Source organism: Protopterus annectens, chromosome 7.part0 (genome assembly GCF_019279795.1).
Source record: "Protopterus annectens isolate FY-2018-M chromosome 7.part0, PAN1.0, whole genome shotgun sequence".
Classification (NCBI taxonomy): Eukaryota; Metazoa; Chordata; order Ceratodontiformes; family Protopteridae; genus Protopterus; species Protopterus annectens.
Window position 1 is genome coordinate 605486261 of NC_056739.1, and position 18486 is coordinate 605504746.

The following is an 18486-nucleotide window of genomic DNA, read 5'->3' on the forward strand; positions in this document are numbered from 1 at the left end:
TTTGAACAGTCTTGGTTCAGTGGATAGTCCAAAGAGTAAGGCAGAGCACTGATAATGTGATCTAGACACAAACAATCTTAATAAACTCCTGATGTTATGGATGGAGATGGGTGTCATACGCATCTTTTAAATCTAGTGATACCAAGAAACTTAAATGAGAAAGAAGGAATAACAAATTGTGAAGTGACTGTATTTTGATCATGGGTACTATCACAAACTGGTTTGGAAAGAAAGATCCAGAATTGGTCTCCAAGCATTTTCTTTCTTCATCTTCAAAAACATCCTTGAGTAAAAACCTGTCTGTCCTGGAGGCAGCCTACTGTCTCCCCATAGGTACACCCCCAAGGCCCACAATCACTACCTCCCAAGTGGAAGTGTACCTCTGCACACTAGCTTCCCCTTAGCTACTCAGGAATATACTAGGTCAGAGCAAGCTCAGCTGGTTTGAGATTCTACACGAACACCTAGTGCGCCCAAGTAGGTGCCCCCAATGTTGAAAACCAAAACAGCCTCCCTCCAACCAAGATGGGCAAGCTGTCAGTCCCTGGAGAATGGTCCATGCAAAGCCTGTCCTAGACCTGGAGAAGGAATCTAGTTTATACTGCTTTGTAAAACTATGCACAGAGGAGAAAGTTGCCCCTTCTAGAGTACTTCTTGGGACCAATCCTTTCCAAAAAGCCACAGATAAATTCATACTCTTTGTAAAGTGAGCCTTGACTCTGCCTGGAATAGTTTTATTGTGGTTGAAGAAACGGATTAGAAGTTCTGAAACGGCCAATAAGTAAGTCAAGTCAATTAAATAGGCTAACAAAATAATCAATGTAAATGTTAAAAAAAACTGTTTTTGTATAAATAAAAACTCACAACTAATACTTAACCCCAAAAAGACTCAACTTATGCTTTTCCACCCTAAAAAAACTATTGCCTCTTCTGCTTTTTTCTCTATCAATTCTGCCAGCAACACTCAAATGTCCCCAGTATCACAAGCTAAACGTCTTGGTGTAATACTTGACCAAAACCTAAAGTTTGACAAACGTATAGCACAAACCATATCCAAAGTCCATTAAAAACTGGGAACCATATACCGATGCAAAATCTATATAACCAAAACAACTATATCCAGAACTTACCTTCTCTCGACATTACGCTATACACCCCCTGTATTAACAAACCTCAACAAGACAGACCTACACAAATTGCCCATGGGCTATAATAACCAGCTCTAATTTCTGCTCCCACCACTGTCACTCACTAAAACAACTAGCTGGCTAGTACTCCCCAAATTACTAAACTTTAACCAACTCACCATGTCTCATTACTGGCTGTAAAACCCAGACAAGATTCCTGATCTCTCAGACTTACTCAACTTTCACAATTCTGCTGGCCAACTAAGACCCACAAACAAAGCCCTTCTTGAAGTAGCTAAGTGTAGACACAGTGCTGGTGAATCCTTCTACTCCTACACAGCTGCTAAAATTTGGTACTCTTTTCCACTGGATATCAGATTACAAAACAGCAGTCCCATCTTTAAAACCCAATTAAAAGCCCACCTCAATCTCATCTGGCAATGTACCTGTACTGACCATGGCTAGCCCTACTACCACCATTCAGATAAATCTTCCTCTGGCACTACTCATAGGACACACAAACGCACACACAAACTACCATAACGAATTGTATTTTTAAATGAATGTATATAACTGTATATACTAATAGTGCACTTCCTTAACTCAAATACATTATATTTTGTGCTTTACTACTGTACACTCTACATACTGTACACTTCTGTAACTTCTCATCATACTATGCCATGATATACTATTGTTTGCTCTATTAATTTGTACAAATCTCTGACTTTTGTATTTTTATCAGGAATGTGGAGCTTTTGTATTTTTATGACTGTCACGTATGTGGAGCTTTTCTCCACGGGTCTCTGCTGAAAATGGACACCTGATTGCCCAGCCACACCAACCCGGTAATCAAATATAAAATAAAATTATATATATATATATTATTTTATCATTTAATCCTAAGGGGTAGGAAGCATTTAATCTGCCATTGTAACTCTTTGGTTTCAATGAATGCACCCCAACCACCACCCAGAGTGGGCACTGGTACCTTTTCTAGAACAGAAAACCAACTTTTTTTTAACATTCATACAAGTAGAATGTCTATATAATGCGTTACCTAAATCTTTTTTCTTTATTGCATAATAATGGTCATAAGTCCTAATTCTAAGTCATCTCTCAGTTTTGCCCACATAAAAGCTGTCAAAAGACCCACACATAGCAATATACACTATTCCTACAGTCTTACAAATACATTTGCATCTGTTTCCAACACTCTTAGGGTATGTCACTACTGTAATGTTCACACTATCAGAAATGTATCTGCACTGTGCCCAAGTGCCACATTTAAACATACTGTATTGTTTATGAACCCTACATGGCCTTTCCACAATGGTTTTGATATTCATATTTCTTAATGAAATTCCAGTTTTTAGTAATAAGTTGTTTAATCTGTACAATTTGATTAGTATATGCCATAATGAGGACCTTGTCAAATCCTTATCCGACCCTTTTAAAAACTGGTGGTGTACTTGAAATATATCTTTCAACATGGGTAAACAAATATCTCATTTTTATCAATAACTCCATTCATAATGCTATAGACTAAATCAACAGGATACTCCCCTTTCCTTAAACATAACCCTTTAATTTGTCACATTCACTTAAAGTAGCATCCTAGATAACCTAACAAGCTGACCCTTCACAAGGTTTCACTTCTGCCAAATAGCAATTAGAAAAGGTAGGTTTACAAAAATGGTAGATTCTAAAGTTTGATTGTCGGCCTTTATAAATACTAAACTAAAAATTTTGTGTGCAGATCTGATTTCACTACATATTGATTCACACACACTTTTTTTTTTTTACGTTTTTTGACATTTACATCAATTATTTTGTTAGCCTATTTAATTGACTTGACTTACTTATTGGCTATTTTTATCATATGGTGTTTTTGATGCTGTATTTAATGGGCTGTTTTGATTAACTGATGAAGTCTTGGAATTTCAGGACAAAAGTGCTTATAAATAAAGGATTTTACTTTCTCCTGTCGTTGGGCATCATTACTGTTTTCTTGGTCACATATTTTTTACCCTGTTGTGTTGGTTCAGTTGAAAATGAGTTAAGCCTGACTCACCATAAGAATTTGCAACTCTGATACTGTTCTTGCAAAACTCAGAGCAATGAGTAAATTTTCCATGTTAAAAACCTCAAGCCAGCCTAATAAGCTGGTTTAAACAGATTAAGAGTTAGCATCTCTAACACAAAATTAAGATGTAAAGGAGGAGTCACTAGTTTTCTAGGTGATGTCTTATGCAGAACCCCTTTTAAAAACAATCTAATGCGAGAATACATTGAAAGCAGGGGATCCCATAGTAGACACACTGAATGCTGACAGATGGAAGTACAGTTGTATACACTTACCATAAATGTAGATGTTAGAGTGTATTCACTGTTGCAGTCATCACATTTGGGTTATCTGCTTGCAGTAGCCTTCAGTCGGCCTGATTAACAAAGTCTTGGGTCCTGCATCAGTTGCTGTCTCTTTCTCCATGATGTCAGGGGTATAAAACATGCAACCTACGCCATTACATCAGATTTTCTTGCCCCAGATGTCAGGTGCCCCCCTAATGGGAAGCAATTAAATCTATACATACACAAGGTTATACCTCCAACAAAAAAGCAAATACACCAAAAAGCTTTTAAGCATAGTAAAGGAGAGAAGAGGTATAGCCTAAAGAAGTCAGGGGGCTGGAGGGAGGGTAACCAGGACTGCAATAGTGAATACACTCTAACATCTACATTTATGGTAAGTGTACACAACTGTACTATGTTCTTCATGTTTCACTGTTGCAGTCATCACATTTGGGTAGATTCCCAAAGCCAAGGATGAGAGGAGGAATTTAGATAGCATTAGGACCAACTATAAGGCCCTGCAAGACTGCAATGGCAAAGCCAGCTCTGGATTTAGAGAAAATTGGCAAATGGTAATGCTTGGTGAAAGTATGTACAGAACTCCAGGCAACAGCTTCTAGGATGTCCCTGGTAGGTACGCCTCTGAGAAAGGCAGTAGAGATAGATGCAGCCCTAGTCGAGTGGGGTCTGATCCCCTGTGGGATAGGTTTTACATGCTGCTTATAGCAGAAATGAATGCAATGGCCTATCCATTTAGAAATGGTTTGCTTTGAAATAGCCTTTCCCTCTGTCCCTGCAGCAAATGCCACCAGCAGTTGTACAGATTTCCTTTGAGGTTTAGTCGCCCAAGTAGAATCCAAGTTGTCTGTGCACATCTAAGGAGTGCAGTATCCATTCCCCTTTGTTCTGTGGATGAGGAAAGAAGGTTGGCAAATGAATGGACTGATTAAGGGCCACACTGGATACCACCTCGGGCATTAAAGAGGGACTGGTCCTGAGGGACACCTTGTCCGCATGAAAGATGATGAAAGGCTCCATTGCCATAAGGGCCAGTAATTCAGATACCCTTCTTGCTGAAGTGATTGCTAAAAGGAAAGCTGTTTTCCAAGAAAGGAATTTTAAATCTGCAGTAGCAGCTGACTCGAAAGGAGGAAGGATGAGTTTCTGCAATACAGAGTTAAGGTCCCAGGCTGGAGTTGGAGCTCTCCTGGGTTGTCTTAAATGTTTGGCCCCTCTAAGGAACTGCTTGAGCAGTGGAAGGGAGAAGAGGGGAGATTTGTATAATGAGTTGAAATGGCGGAGGCGTGAATTTTTATTGAGGAAAAAGACAGGCCCTTGTGAAGCATCTCAATTAAGTACTGTAAAATTTGAGGTAAATTTGGCACTGCTGTGCTCATCCCTTGAGATTGGCTCCAGTCACAGAATCGTTTCCATTTTTCAGCATAAGATTTTCTAGTACTAGGCCTCCTTGCCTCTAAAATTATATCCATCACTGGTTTACTGAGGGATGGTAAAGGAGAGATTAGGTAATTAGCCAGGCTGCTAGGTTCAGTGCTTGAATCTGACAGTGCAGAATCTGGTTCTCCTGCTGAGACAGCAGGGTAGGAGTCTGAGGCAGGTGCCATGGGGCCAGCAGTGACACAGTGCGCAGGAGGGGGTACCAGTGTTGGCGTGGCCAGTCTCGTGCAATCAAAATTGTCCTTGGTTTGTCTTGTTTGATCTTCAGTAGTACTTTGGAGAGCAGAGGAGGAAAGGCATAAACTGATAGGTTTTTCCAGCTGAAGGACAGACCATCCACTTTCCAAGCTTGTCTGTGGGGAGTCCTTGTGCAAAATTTGTCCAATTGATAGTTCTGGGGGGAGGCAAACTGGTCTTTATCTGGGCTCCCCCATTTGCTTTTCAACATGTTGAAAATCCTTGGTTCCAGTTTCCACTCATGTAGGTCCATGAGGTTTTGCTTAGTCTGTCTGCCAGTGTATTTAGTTTTCCTGGCAGGAATTGAGCTTGTAGATGCACTTTGTAGCTCAAGGCTGTGTTCCACAATGCCATGGCTAGTCTGCAGATGGGGTAAGAATGTGTACCCCCCCGCTTGTTTATGTACCACAGAATAGTGGTGTTGTCCATCTTTATCATTAACTGTCCTGGAAGAATGTGGTCCTTGAAGGCTGTCAGAGCATTCTGTACAGCTAACATTTCTTTTTGATTGATGTGCAGGTGCATTTGACTTGGGTTCCATTTGCCCTGAATGCACTTCCCTGCCAGGTGCGCCCCCATGCATAGTCTGATGTGTCTGTTAGGGTATGGGTGGCAGGGGGTAGTGGGAATGGTAGTCCCTTGTTTTGGTGGCAGGCCTCTGCCCACCAAAGGAATTCTAGGCGTAGGCAAGGTATGACAGGAATCATTGCTTCTAGATCCTGAAAATGTTGACACTATAGACCTTGTTAGATACCATTGTAGTTTCCTCATATGCAGTCTTGCATATGGAATTAGAAGAATGCAGGAGGCCATGAACCCCAAGGCTTGTAGTATTTGCCTTGCAGATAGCAGGGTTTTTGTGGCCACTTGTTTGAAGTAGTTTGTCAAGTGAATTTGTTTCTCTGGCATGAGGAAAGCCATCTGGGAAGTTGTATTCAAGCTTGCTCCCAGGAATATAATTTGTTGACAGGGTACCAGGTGTGATTTCTTTTTGTTTATGGTGTACCCCAGACAAGTTAGCACCCTTTGTACAAAAGCCAGACGATTCAAAAGTATGCCCTGGTTTTCCTCCTGAATTAGACAATTGTCCAGGTATGGGTATATTTGAATATTTCTTTGCTTGCAAAATGCAATGACTGGAGCTAGGCACTTTGTGAATACCCTGGGTGCAGTAGATAAGCCAAAGGGCAGTGCAGAGAACTGATAGTGCGTGTAGCCTGCTTTGAAGCGTAGGTATTTTCTCCAAAATTCCCTGATTGTGATGCGCAGGTATGCTTCCTTTAAATCTAGTGTTGCCAACCAGGCATCTTTGCCCAGCATAGGAAGCAACTGGTGAAGAGTCAGCATCTTGAATTTTGGAATCACCACAAAGGTGTTTAGAGTAGACAGGTCCAGGATAGGAAGATATGAATGGTCTTTTCTGCGTACCAGGAAAAGTCCCGAGTAGAAACCTTGTCCCTTTTCCTCCTCCGGTACCAATGGAATAGCCCCTATGCATAAGAGAGAGAGTACTTGCTTTTGGGCCTCTGCCCACTGATTTGGAGGTAGATCTGGCCAAACGCTTGGAGTTGGTAACATCTGGAAGTGAAATCTGTATCCTTGGGATACTATATTTAAAACCCATTTGTCCTGGGAAACGAGTCCCCAATTATTTGCATGAAGTGCAATCTTTCCCCCCCAAAGGGGCAGTCAGTTGAGAAGTGCTAGGAAGTTTTAGAAAAGAAGTCATTGAGACAGGTTACCACAGGGGGGAGTTTTATTACTCTCAGATTTGGAAGTGGAGGCCCCACACTGTTTAGTCCTGTGCGTCCCCTGGGACTGAAGCCTGGGTGCTCTGCTGTATCTGGGTTTGGACTGAGAAGGTCTGGAAGAGACAGGAAAGGACCAATCCTTAGAAGGACAATACCTATTAAATCTTGGAGGTTGTACTTGTAAGAAATCTTTAACAGTTTGTATAGATTTAGCTTTTTCCTCCATCTTTTTAAGAACTTCTTCTGCCTTGTTGCCAAAAATGCGGTACTGATTTAAGGGAGCATCCAGTAATTCCACTTTAACATGATCTGGCAAGGATTGCTCCTTAAGCCAAGCATGCCTTCTAAGTACAGACCCAGTTACAGCAGCCCTGCAAGACGCCTCTAGTGAATCAAAACCACATTGTATGTTTACCAACTTGTTCAGCAGAATGCATTAAATCCTGTAAATCCTTATTTTCAGCACAATCAAGAATCAACATAATTTTATGTTTAAGCAATCCAATAATATGCTGCTGATTCTTTAACATATGAAACTGGCAATTCAAGGCCCTAAAGGGCAAAGTTGCGGAAGTGTATACCTTCTTACCCCATCTATTCAGCACCCTGGAGTCTCTATCAGAGGGGGTAGGATATTTGGCAGTAGTAGCTTTAATGCCCTTGGGTCCCTGTGAAATGGCTTCAGGATCCGCAGTAAGATTTTTGAAAAGGAACTTGTCAGAGTCAGGAACCCTGTAATATCTATCAGGTTTTCTGGGAGCAGGAGGTAGAGTCAGGTGCCATGCTAGATTCCGAAAAGGCATCATCAACAATGTCCAGTACAGGAGGTATAGCTAAAGGCCTGTGCTGGGGCAGAAGTAAAACATCCCTAAACCTCTTTTTAGAATCAGAAAAAACCTGACTTTCCCAACAAAAATGCTCCCTGAGAGTATGCAAGGTTTCACCAAAAGAGAAATCCTCTGGGGGGAAGCAGAGGGAATAGTCCCCTCAGCATCAGAATCCTCATAGGTAGATAATAAATCCTGGTCATAATAAATCCTGGTCATCAGAGGAAACAAATTTCAGAATCCTGGTCAGAAGTATCATAAGCAAACTCAGTCCTAGGTCTCTTAGAGGGGGAAGGTTGATTTCCCCTGATTAAAGTAATAAGGTCTTCAGCCGTTCTTATCACTTGTTTTTTAGGCATAGAGGCCTGACCATGCTGTCTGGGCGTCAATTTTCTAGGCATGGTTCGAGTTTAAGGCCTTAAAGAAGAAGATGGCGTCGGTTTAATATGCCAGTCAGTAGGCCTGAATACACCCTTAGAAGATGTTACAACAATACTTCATTTTATAATAAAAACGTAGCACAAGAGCAAAAGCAGGGGTCAAATCTAATATTCAAAGCCAGATACTTTTATTAATAAAACAATGGATAAGCGCTTTCGCTATAAAATAGCTTCATCAGATCACAATGTTTACTTAACATAGACAGTTTAAATACTAAAGCACATGGTGAGTACAGTTCAAATGAACCAATCATCATCACACATCAATTAGTTCATTTAACATTTAAAGCAGCAAATACAAAAGTATATCAGTGCATTCATTACTGCTACTAATCATGTAAATATATATATATATATATATATATATATAAATATATATAAAAAACTAACTCCATTTAAAAAAGCGCATCCTTTGAATACAGCAAGAAATATAAATATAGTACAAAACTTTAATAAAAAATTTCTTGTTGTTAAAATGCATTATAAAAATATTTATATATATCTCTATTATAATTTAAAAATAACTAAATATTCTCATATCTTTATGTGTCTGCGTTTTCTAAGTACAGGTTTGATAGAGACTTTGTCATTTAGTCCTGAGCCCCTATCTGCTCTTAGCAAAATAATCCAGTTGTTTTCTTTCCCCTCTGTATATGTCATTATGTTACCTCCTCTTGCATTAGGTTCTATTACTTCTAATACCCTAAATTGAAATTCATGTTGAGTGTTGTGTAAGACAGTGTGCTTGGCTAAAGCATTCTGTGTATTACTTTTTCTGATGTTATAAATATGCTCTCTTATCCTGTCACGTAGTGGGCGGTTCGTCTTACCCACATAAAATGATGAACATATTTTGCAAACTGCCAGGTAAACAACGTTAGGTGTCATACAATTCGCATGTGTTCTAAAATAAAATGTTTTACCATTATCTGGATGGATAAATGTAGTATTGCTATCAATATAACAGCAAAAATTGCAATGACCACATTTTTCTGTATGTCCTGAACTAACATGCTGTATAGCTTTCTTAGGATAACAGAGGAGTCTTTTTAAGTTGTTTCTGTTCCTATATATAAAAGAGGGTTCTTTGCCAACTATATTAGAAATCTCTTCGTCAGCCTTTAGTATATCCCAATGTTTACATATGATATTCTTGACTTCAAATAAATCTGTTGTATAACTTGATGCAAATTTGACATTCAAAGGTGTCGGAGGAATATCAGTTCTAATGATATCTTGCACTGGACCAAAATAAGGTTTACCTCTAACATCACTTGAATTGAGGGCTTCAGTAGTGTATTGATCTATTTCACTAATTTTGTAGCCCCTGCCTTGCTTTTGCTCTTGTGCTACGTTTTTATTATATATTTACTGGTTGTTTCCACAAGAGCATTTACCAGTGAGAGCAGTATTTTGGATTTTTTACCTTTTATTTTAGTTTTTACTGCTCATAACGGAGTAAGGTGACTTTCATACTGTGCTGTTGCCACTTTCGTCTACTACAACACTAATTTTGTGACTATCGAGAAAATGTCAAGCATAGAATTAGATTATGTGCCCAGAAGTGAACACCGGGGCAGAGAAACACTCGAAACCAGATTTCGTAAACATTTGAATGGAATTTCCAATCCTTGGTTTGTGCTTGATGAAGCAAGCTCAGCTGACGTCAATGGAGCGACAGTAGACATGCAGGCGCTTTACCGAGTGCTGGACGACATTGAGAAGGACTTCCTTAAACTAAAACGTCTACAGGCACAGCGTGCCCATTTCCGATACTGTCTTGACCACCATATAGTGCCTCGTGGTTTGAGAGTATTCTGTATGCCTAGCCAAGGCACTGACTTTCCAGAACTGTTAGCGCGTTGGCAGCGCATCAACTTAGAGACCAGTCGTGAGTATCTTAAGCTCTTGATCGACTTTTTTAGTCCTGAGGAAAAGAAACTGACTCAATTAATTCTAAACAAAAACACTTATTTACTGACTTTCCTGAAAATATCGTATATCCACTATTTGAAAATTTACTTGACTGTGTTTCCGCTTATGATTGGAAACTTTTGCAACAAAAAAGAAATAAAGTGATACGTGACTTGAATGATTTTAAACTAGGTCAAGTGTTTGTTTGGCAGAGACATAACAATGATAGACTAGCTACTAATGTATATGAGGGTCAGACCAATGTTAATACTGTACAACCGACTAGAATGAATGTAACTAATACATATACGAGAAATGCTGGTAGTAATAGAGGTTTATCGTCCTCTACAGATGTTCCTGACAGTCTGAATATGCCTAATAATGCTAATTTGAATGGTTTAGATAATAGTAAATCTACTTATGGCTTACAACCTGATAGTAATGAAGAAGCGAGATCTAGTACTGTAAATACAAATAATAATATAGAAATTGCAATAAGTGATGTACCTTGCAATGAATTAAATGATTCTAATGATGTAATTAGATTAGTGCATTCCAGCGCACAGGAAAGCATTAATCTATACCCTGAGGTTAATGTTGTTAAAAACAAACCTTCAGTTACTTCAGAGCCAGCAGTTAGACCTAAAACAAAGGAAGCTAATCAGCATGTAGTTGATGCCAATTTAACTCTCCCTTTACCCGTGCGCATGGACAAAGGCCCAAGGAGGTCACGTTCCATGAGCAGGGGAAGGCAAAAGAGGAAATTGTCAGAAGACTCTCTACACAATACCACGATAAAGAAAATGTGGGTGAAGAAAAGGTAGTGTTTAACCTCTCTTCTGTTGAATTAACTGACACTGACATCTCTTTGTTTAAGTAAGGGCCTGAATTATATACCGAAGACAACTGGCTGTCTTACTGACACAATTATGGATTTAAGAATATTTTGTAGGAATTTAATGTTGAAATATAATTTCAGGGATAAGGATAGCTCTGTCAGAGAAGGCCCTATATTCAAGAATCTTAGTGATTATGTACCCGTAAACCACCCTCTAGTAGAGGCTTTTTTGAAAGTAACTGAGGAAGAGTTGCATCATTACTATGAAACTAAGACATATAATAAATTAAAGAAATCAGATAATTTAACATTCAATGAAAGGAAAAGCTTGAATAACCTGCAATTAAATAAGAATATTGTAGTTAGGCCAGCAGATAAAGGTTCTGGTGTTGTCGTCCTGGACAAAGAACATTACATGAATGCTATGCATGATATGTTACAAGACAAATTTTATGGTATCATTAATACATCAGATGTTCATGACACCTGTAGGTATGTATTTGATACCCTTACTGATATTTACAAAAGTAATTTAATTGATAGAAATGCCTATGAATACCTTATGGTTGAGAAACCAATGTTGCCTTTAATTTATGGACTTCCTAAGTTACATAAAGATTCAAGTAACCCACCAATGAGGCCCATTGTATCTGGAAGAGGGTGGGTTACTGAACATTTATCAGTATTCATAGAGAAGCATTTAAGACCCATTTTGAATAAAAATAAATTTGTCTTACGTGACACAAAGCAATTTTTGGTAGACCTTTATGAATGCATCACACATTGTGACAATATTAATGCTTGTTATTTTGTCACCCTAGATATACAGTCCTTGTTCACTGTAATACCCAATGAACTAGGTTTAACTTTTGTCATGAATTATTTAAAAGAATGTAGTGACTATTCTGAATTGTTGATAGATCTGATTGTCCATTTTCTTGAACTTGTGCTTTATAATAACATGTTTATGTTTGATGATAAGATTTTTAAGCAACATGAAGGCGTAGCAATGGGCACTCCTTGTGCCAACAGCTACGCCAACACGTTTCTAGCATTTTGTGAACAAGTTGTTCTGTTTAAAGAAAAGTTTTTTAAGGAATATGTCATCTTCTTTCGTAGATTTGTAGACAATGTCTTTTTTCTATGGAATGGAACAGTAGATAACTTAGAAAAGTTTTTAAACATCATGAATAGCTTGACAAATTGTTTGAAATTCACTATGCAATACTCCTATGAGAAAGTGGTGTTCCTAGATGTTTATGTAGAAAGGTTACACAATGGTCTCATCAACACAGGGGTATATCGGAAACCTTGTCACAGCAACATGTTACTACATACGACAAGTATGCACCCACCCCACATCTTTAAAAATATAATTAAAGGACAATCTTTAAGATGCTCTAGGCTAAATCCATCAGAAATAGGCTTAGAAAAAGATCTGTCATGTTTACGGAATAGATTAAAGAATAGGGGCTACAAAATTAGTGAAATAGATCAATACACTACTGAAGCCCTCAATTCACGTGATGTTAGAGGTAAACCTTATTTTGGTCCAGTACAAGATATCATTAGAACTGATATTCCTCAGACACCTTTGAATGTCAAATTTGCAACAAGTTATACAACAGATTTATTTGAAGTCAAGAATATCATATGTAAACATTGGGATATACTAAAGGCTGACGAAGAGATTTCTAATATAGTTGGCAAAGAACCCTCTTTTATATATAGGAACAGAAACAACTTAAAAAGACTCCTCTGTTATCCTAAGAAAGCTATACAGCATGTTAGTTCAGGACATACAGAAAAATGTGGTCATTGCAATTTTTGCTGTTATATTGATAGCAATACCACATTTATCCATCCAGATAATGGTAAAACATTTTATTTTAGAACACATGTGAATTGTATGACACCTAACGTTGTTTACCTGGCAGTTTGCAAAATATGTTCATCATTTTATGTGGGTAAGGCCTAACCGCCCACTACGTGACAGGATAAGAGAGCATATTTATAACATCAGAAAAAGTAATACACAGAATGCTTTAGCCAAGCACACTGTCTTACACAACACTCAACATGAATTTCAATTTAGGGTATTAGAAGTAATAGAACCTAATGCAAGAGGAGGTAACATAATGACATATACAGAGGAGAAAGAAAACAACTGGATTATTTTGCTAAGAGCAGATAGGGGCTCAGGACTAAATGACAAAGTCTCTATCAAACCTGTACTTAGAAAACGCAGACACATAAAGATATGAGAATATTTAGTTATTTTTAAATTATAATAGAGATATATATAAATATTTTTATAATGCATTTTAACAAGAAAATTTTTATTAAAGTTTTGTACTATATTTATATTTCTTGCTGTATTCAAAGGATGCGCTTTTTTAAACGGAGTTAGTTTTTTATATATATTTATATATATATATATATATATATATATATATATATATATATTTTTTTTTTTTCCATGATTAGTAGCAGTAATGAATGCACTGATATACTTTTGTATTTGCTGCTTTAAATGAACTAATTGATGTGTGATGATGATTGGTTCATTTGAATTGTACTCACCATGTGCTTCAGTATTTAAACTGTCTATGTTAAGTAAACATTGTGATCTGATGAAGCTATTTTATAGCGAAAGCGCTTATCCATTGTTTTATTAATAAAAGTATCTGACTTTGAATATTAGATTTGACCCTTGCTTTTGCTCTTGTGCTACGTTTTTATTATATATTTACTGGTCGTTTCCACAAGAGCATTTACCAGTTAGAGCAGTATTTTGGATTTTTTAATACTTCATTTTGATTGAATAATGTTCAAATCTTACTGGTGCACAAAAAGGTTGAGCATGTACCAACATAGAACACAGAGCAGCATCTAGCTTAGGAAGGGAGGGTGGCTGGCTAGACTTGGTAGGAGGACAAATAATCTCTTGGCATCAGCACCATGGGACAGTCCCCAAAATTTTCTAAGTCCCAGGGAGGGCCCAGAAAACACTTATCGTGTTTAGGAGAGCTGGCCAGTAGTTATCAGTGTTATATGAACTGCCTTTTGTTGGAAGGAAGGCATTAATCCAACAGTCAAGGAGCCTGGGTATTCCAGCACTGTCAAACAGATTCCTATAAAAATAATTCTGAGTTACAACTTTAAAGAAAATAACAAAGAACCAATTTAAAAAAAGCCAAGACAGCAGACATACTACTTGCTTCACCCTTCCCTGTTATTTTATCACAATTACCGGACAACAGCCATACTTTATTTGTGTACAGGTATCAAGAATATGCATGCAGCACTGAAGTCACATTCATTACAAAACAGACCAAAACCTGAATTCTGTTTTAGATGCACATATTTCTACAAGCATCACATCACAAAAAACAGCATCAGAGAAGTGATCAGCTGAATTTAGTCAGTAGATAAAAAAACACAACTTTTCATTTGGAAACAGATGCAACATACAAAGGATATTGTCTTACCTTTCACACTAGCGACTTGTTTACCACCAGTTTTACTAAACAGCATCAGTTCATTTGTGATAGACTCCAACATTTTTACAAAATTTGGCAAGAACAGGATGACATGAACTTCATGGTTGGCAAGATGACGACCACAGCTGATTCCTTGTGCCCCTTTGACATGTGGACCACAAAGCAAAGCGACAGTAGGACGCTGGTGGACATTCTTAGGGTTTAACCTAAAATCACAGGACAGAAGAAGGTTATCAATTGTTTAAAGGAGCCATCTGAAATGAAGGAACACTACTGCTTCTTAACCAAAGTATAACTAAATGTCACTAACCTGTCAACAGCCTACTTTAAAACACTACATTAAACAAATGGATAAGGTTGTATAATAAATGTACCATTGAAAGACAAAATCAGGTATTAAACATGAATTTTAAAACCCAACAATCAGTGATAATGTTCAGTTAGAAGTGTCAATTCAAAAAATTTGAAAATCTTACAAATGTTTGCATTTGATCTGGCTGCCTTCTACCACTGTAGAGAGAGGTAAAATGAGTTTAAATCAGGAATTACACTAACTTTAAATGAGTTTGGAGAATCCAAAATTAGAAAAGCCAATGGCCACTCTATGCCAACCAACTAAAAAAAATGGCAGCCAAGTGCAATGCTAAAAGTATCATCTTAAGGAGTACCATCAGGGTTTTGCAGTGCTCACAAAATGAACCAACAATCAAGCAAAATCGGTAATAACTACGCTTTAAAAATACACATCTCAATCTCCTAAGAATCTACTCAATCTAGTTTAGGTACTGCTAATATCCAACTTGGTATTACATGGTCCATTTTCTTGTCAATGTACAGAAAACATTTTAGCTCTAATCTTAAAATTAAAGGTGCCACCATTGCTGAGGATCTCTGAAGAACAGTGATGATGACACTGTTGAAGAAAGTGCAAGTGCTTGATAAGACGATTAAAATTTGTATTAATGACTGTCTGCATCAGAGACATGGGTGGCAAACCAGGGATGAATGTCCAGTTTCCCATCCAATTGTCCAAGTTGCACTTGAATTGGATTAGAGAGGAACTCTGCTTCACATGGATGGGGAACCTGTTCCACAGATGGGGTAGTCTCTGGGATACGTACCTCTCTCTCCAGCAGGTCCTATTTACATCACAGGCAAGGTTTAAGTCTTCAGAATGGGTAAGTCTGGTACTGTTTGTTTTGTGGATATGCAGGAGGTCCATCAAAGTGGGGTCTGATAATGCCCTGTATGCCAGACATAGATGTCCCCTCAAAAGCCTGTAGGAGACAAAATACAGGGAGATAGAGCCTTGAGGTGGTCTGCATAGGACGTATTACTTATGCCCTGTATTCTTTTAGTGAGGAACCTCTGTGGATACCAAAGGGGGGCATTGTGCTCAATGATAGGTCTGATGAATGCCGAATACAGTGGAACAATGACTTCCTTGGAATTAGATACCATATCTTTGTTTATAGGTTGCGCAACATCGAATGATTTCCTCACCACTGTAGATACATGATGATCAAAGGCTTGTCTACATCTGTGCATGTCCCTAAGTCCCTGACTACTGGGTCAACTCTAAGGGGTGTGTTGTCAATGTGATAGTTACCAGAGATGGATGACTTCCCAAAGGATACTATTATGCATTTCTTGGCATTTAGTTTTAGTCCGTGACTCTGACACCAGTTGTTCATTTGTGTCAGCCCCTCCTGGAGAACATTTGTGCCAGTGTGTGAGATTCAATGACAGCTCCTAATTTGCAATCATCTGCAAATGTAGTCAGCCAGAGATCACTGACATTGGTCTTGACTTCTGAGAAGTAAACGCCAGAAAGGAGCAGTCCAAGGACTGTTCCCTGAAGGACTCCACTTGACTGGCTTCTTTGTAGAGGTGGACTCCCCAATTCTAACTTCCTGGATCCTGTCTGTGAGCCAGTTGGCTATCCACCGGGTGACACACGGGTTTGTACCTAACCTCTTGAGTTTGTCAACAATGCCAAAGTGTGGTAGCCAGTTCCCACACCTGCAGTGCTAATCTGCATAGAAGGTAGGATTTGGTCCCTCCCTGCTTGTTGAGATACCACAGGACTGTGGTGCTGTCTATGAATATCTTTAGAGGGTCCTGCTCTAGGTATGGCTGGAAGGCCTGTAGTGCCACAAGAACGTCCCTCATTTCTCTCACGTTTATGTGGTCTTGTCCGAGTCTGTTTGTCCAAAAACCTTTTACCTCTCTTGTCCCCAGAGTCTCTCCCCAGTCCAGGTCTGAGGCATCTGGGTACATGGTTTGGGAGGGAGAGGGTTCGGTCTGCCTCTGCCACCCACCATCTCAGTTCCTGATGCAGGCAGGGGAGCAACAGGATCCTGAACTCCAGTGGGTGGGAGTGCTGGGTCCACACCGACTGGAGGTACTACTGCAATTTCCTCATGTGCATCCTTGCTAGGGGCAGCATGGGGATGGTAGCTGCCATGTATCCTAGAAGTCTGAGAAATTGCCTTGCAGTCAGTTCTGTTGACTGTACAGCAGAATTGAGGTGGTTCTGAAGGGATATCACCTTTTCTATGGAAAGAAAGGCCTTCATGAGGTCTGTTCTGATTCTTTAACCCAGGAAGACAATATCCTGAGAAGGGATGTGGATTTTCTGATAAACTGGGTCTTGGAAGGGTAGTTCCTCTGGAACTTGGGAACATACAAGATCAGGATATGTTTCAAGTCCTGTAATTCTTTACCTTTCTGTTGTAAGGATTTGAAAAGGTCAGCCACTTTTTCACCAAAAAAGTGCTGAGTGGTCCAAGGGTGCGTCCAGGAGTATGGCCCTGAAATCCTCTGGGAGAGGCTGTAGTCATAGCCATGAGTATCTCCTTAATACTGAAGCTGATGCAGCTGACCTGGCTGAGGCTTCAGCTGCATCATAGCTACACCTCAATGAGTGCCTATTCACTTGCGAGATGAGAGCCATCAGGGAGGGCAAGGAGGCCTTGGCTGCACAATCAGGGATGTCTTCTAATTCTTTAGAGGCTTTGTCTCGGAGAGCTAGAGAGTATTTGGTCATATGGGTTTAGTAGTTTGTGGCCCTAAATGAGAGGGTAGCCACGAAGTATAAATTTTCTTTCCAAATCTCTCCATGATCTTGCTGTCTGTCAGCTGGGAGGATTGTAGTGGTAGGCAGCAGTTTAGAGGCCCTGTCCGTAGAGATGGAAATGGTGGCTGGGTCAGCAGGGGGACATTTAAGGAGAAATTTCTCCGTCGCAGGGACATTATACAATCTGTCTGCTCTCCGGGGAGCTGGAGGCTGTGAGTCTGGGTTAGTGGATGCTGAGGCAAAAGCATCCAGAAAAGCAGGTTGGATGGGAGGAATAGCAGGACGACGGAGTGCCCATTTGGATGAGGTTATAAAACCCTTTCTGAACATCAGACATATCAGAGGACTGTCACTTAAAGTGGCCTTTCATTTTACTAATAATTTCCCCAAATATAAGATCCTCTTACAGGGGAGTCAGGTTCAACACAGCCCTCCTCAGGAGAACCATATCCCAAAGGGGATGAGATCTGGGAGGAGTAGGAAAGAGAATACCTCAGAGGAGTCCGATAATCCCTCTTCCTCAAGGTGCTCTACCCTCCTTTCCTGGGTTGGAGGTCTGGCACTAAGAAGGGGAGGGGCAGAGGGTTCCGCTGAAGGCATAAGGGCCATAAAGGCACTGAATAAGCTCTGGCTGAAGGCCTGCCAATCCGGCATGCTTTCAGTGGTAGGCATAAGGTGTCTTGACTTGTTTTTTTCTTCAAAGCCCTAGTCAGAATCTGGCTGGGAATAGGTCTAGGGTCACTGATTGGAGGAGCAGAAGCGGCGTCTGGTGAACTCCGACCGAAAGCTGGTCCCCCCCCCCCTCCAGTGTCTATAGAAGGCACCAGTAAAACCTCTGTGGACGTGTCTTCTGCTTGAGATTTTGCAGCTTCCTCGGAGGTACCCACTATATCTGTATCGGCGGAAGCCAGATCCTCGGTCAAGCTAATGTCAGCTACAAACTGAGGTACGGCAGGCAGA

General features: G+C 39.6%; 2 protein-coding genes across 5 annotated transcripts in view; both read right to left on the reverse strand.

Annotated features, from left to right (window-relative positions):
- The window catches only part of CLK3 (CDC like kinase 3), a 1797083-nt gene that overhangs the window by 62738 nt on the left and 1715859 nt on the right, over nt 1-18486 (reverse strand). The window lies entirely within an intron of this gene.
- The window catches only part of EDC3 (enhancer of mRNA decapping 3), an 886050-nt gene that overhangs the window by 6391 nt on the left and 861173 nt on the right, over nt 1-18486 (reverse strand). For both annotated transcript variants that reach the window (XM_044077200.1, XM_044077198.1), the window contains exon 6: nt 14436-14653. In XM_044077200.1, the coding sequence (XP_043933135.1) occupies nt 14436-14653 (218 nt within the window). The remainder of the gene's footprint in view (nt 1-14435; nt 14654-18486) is intronic.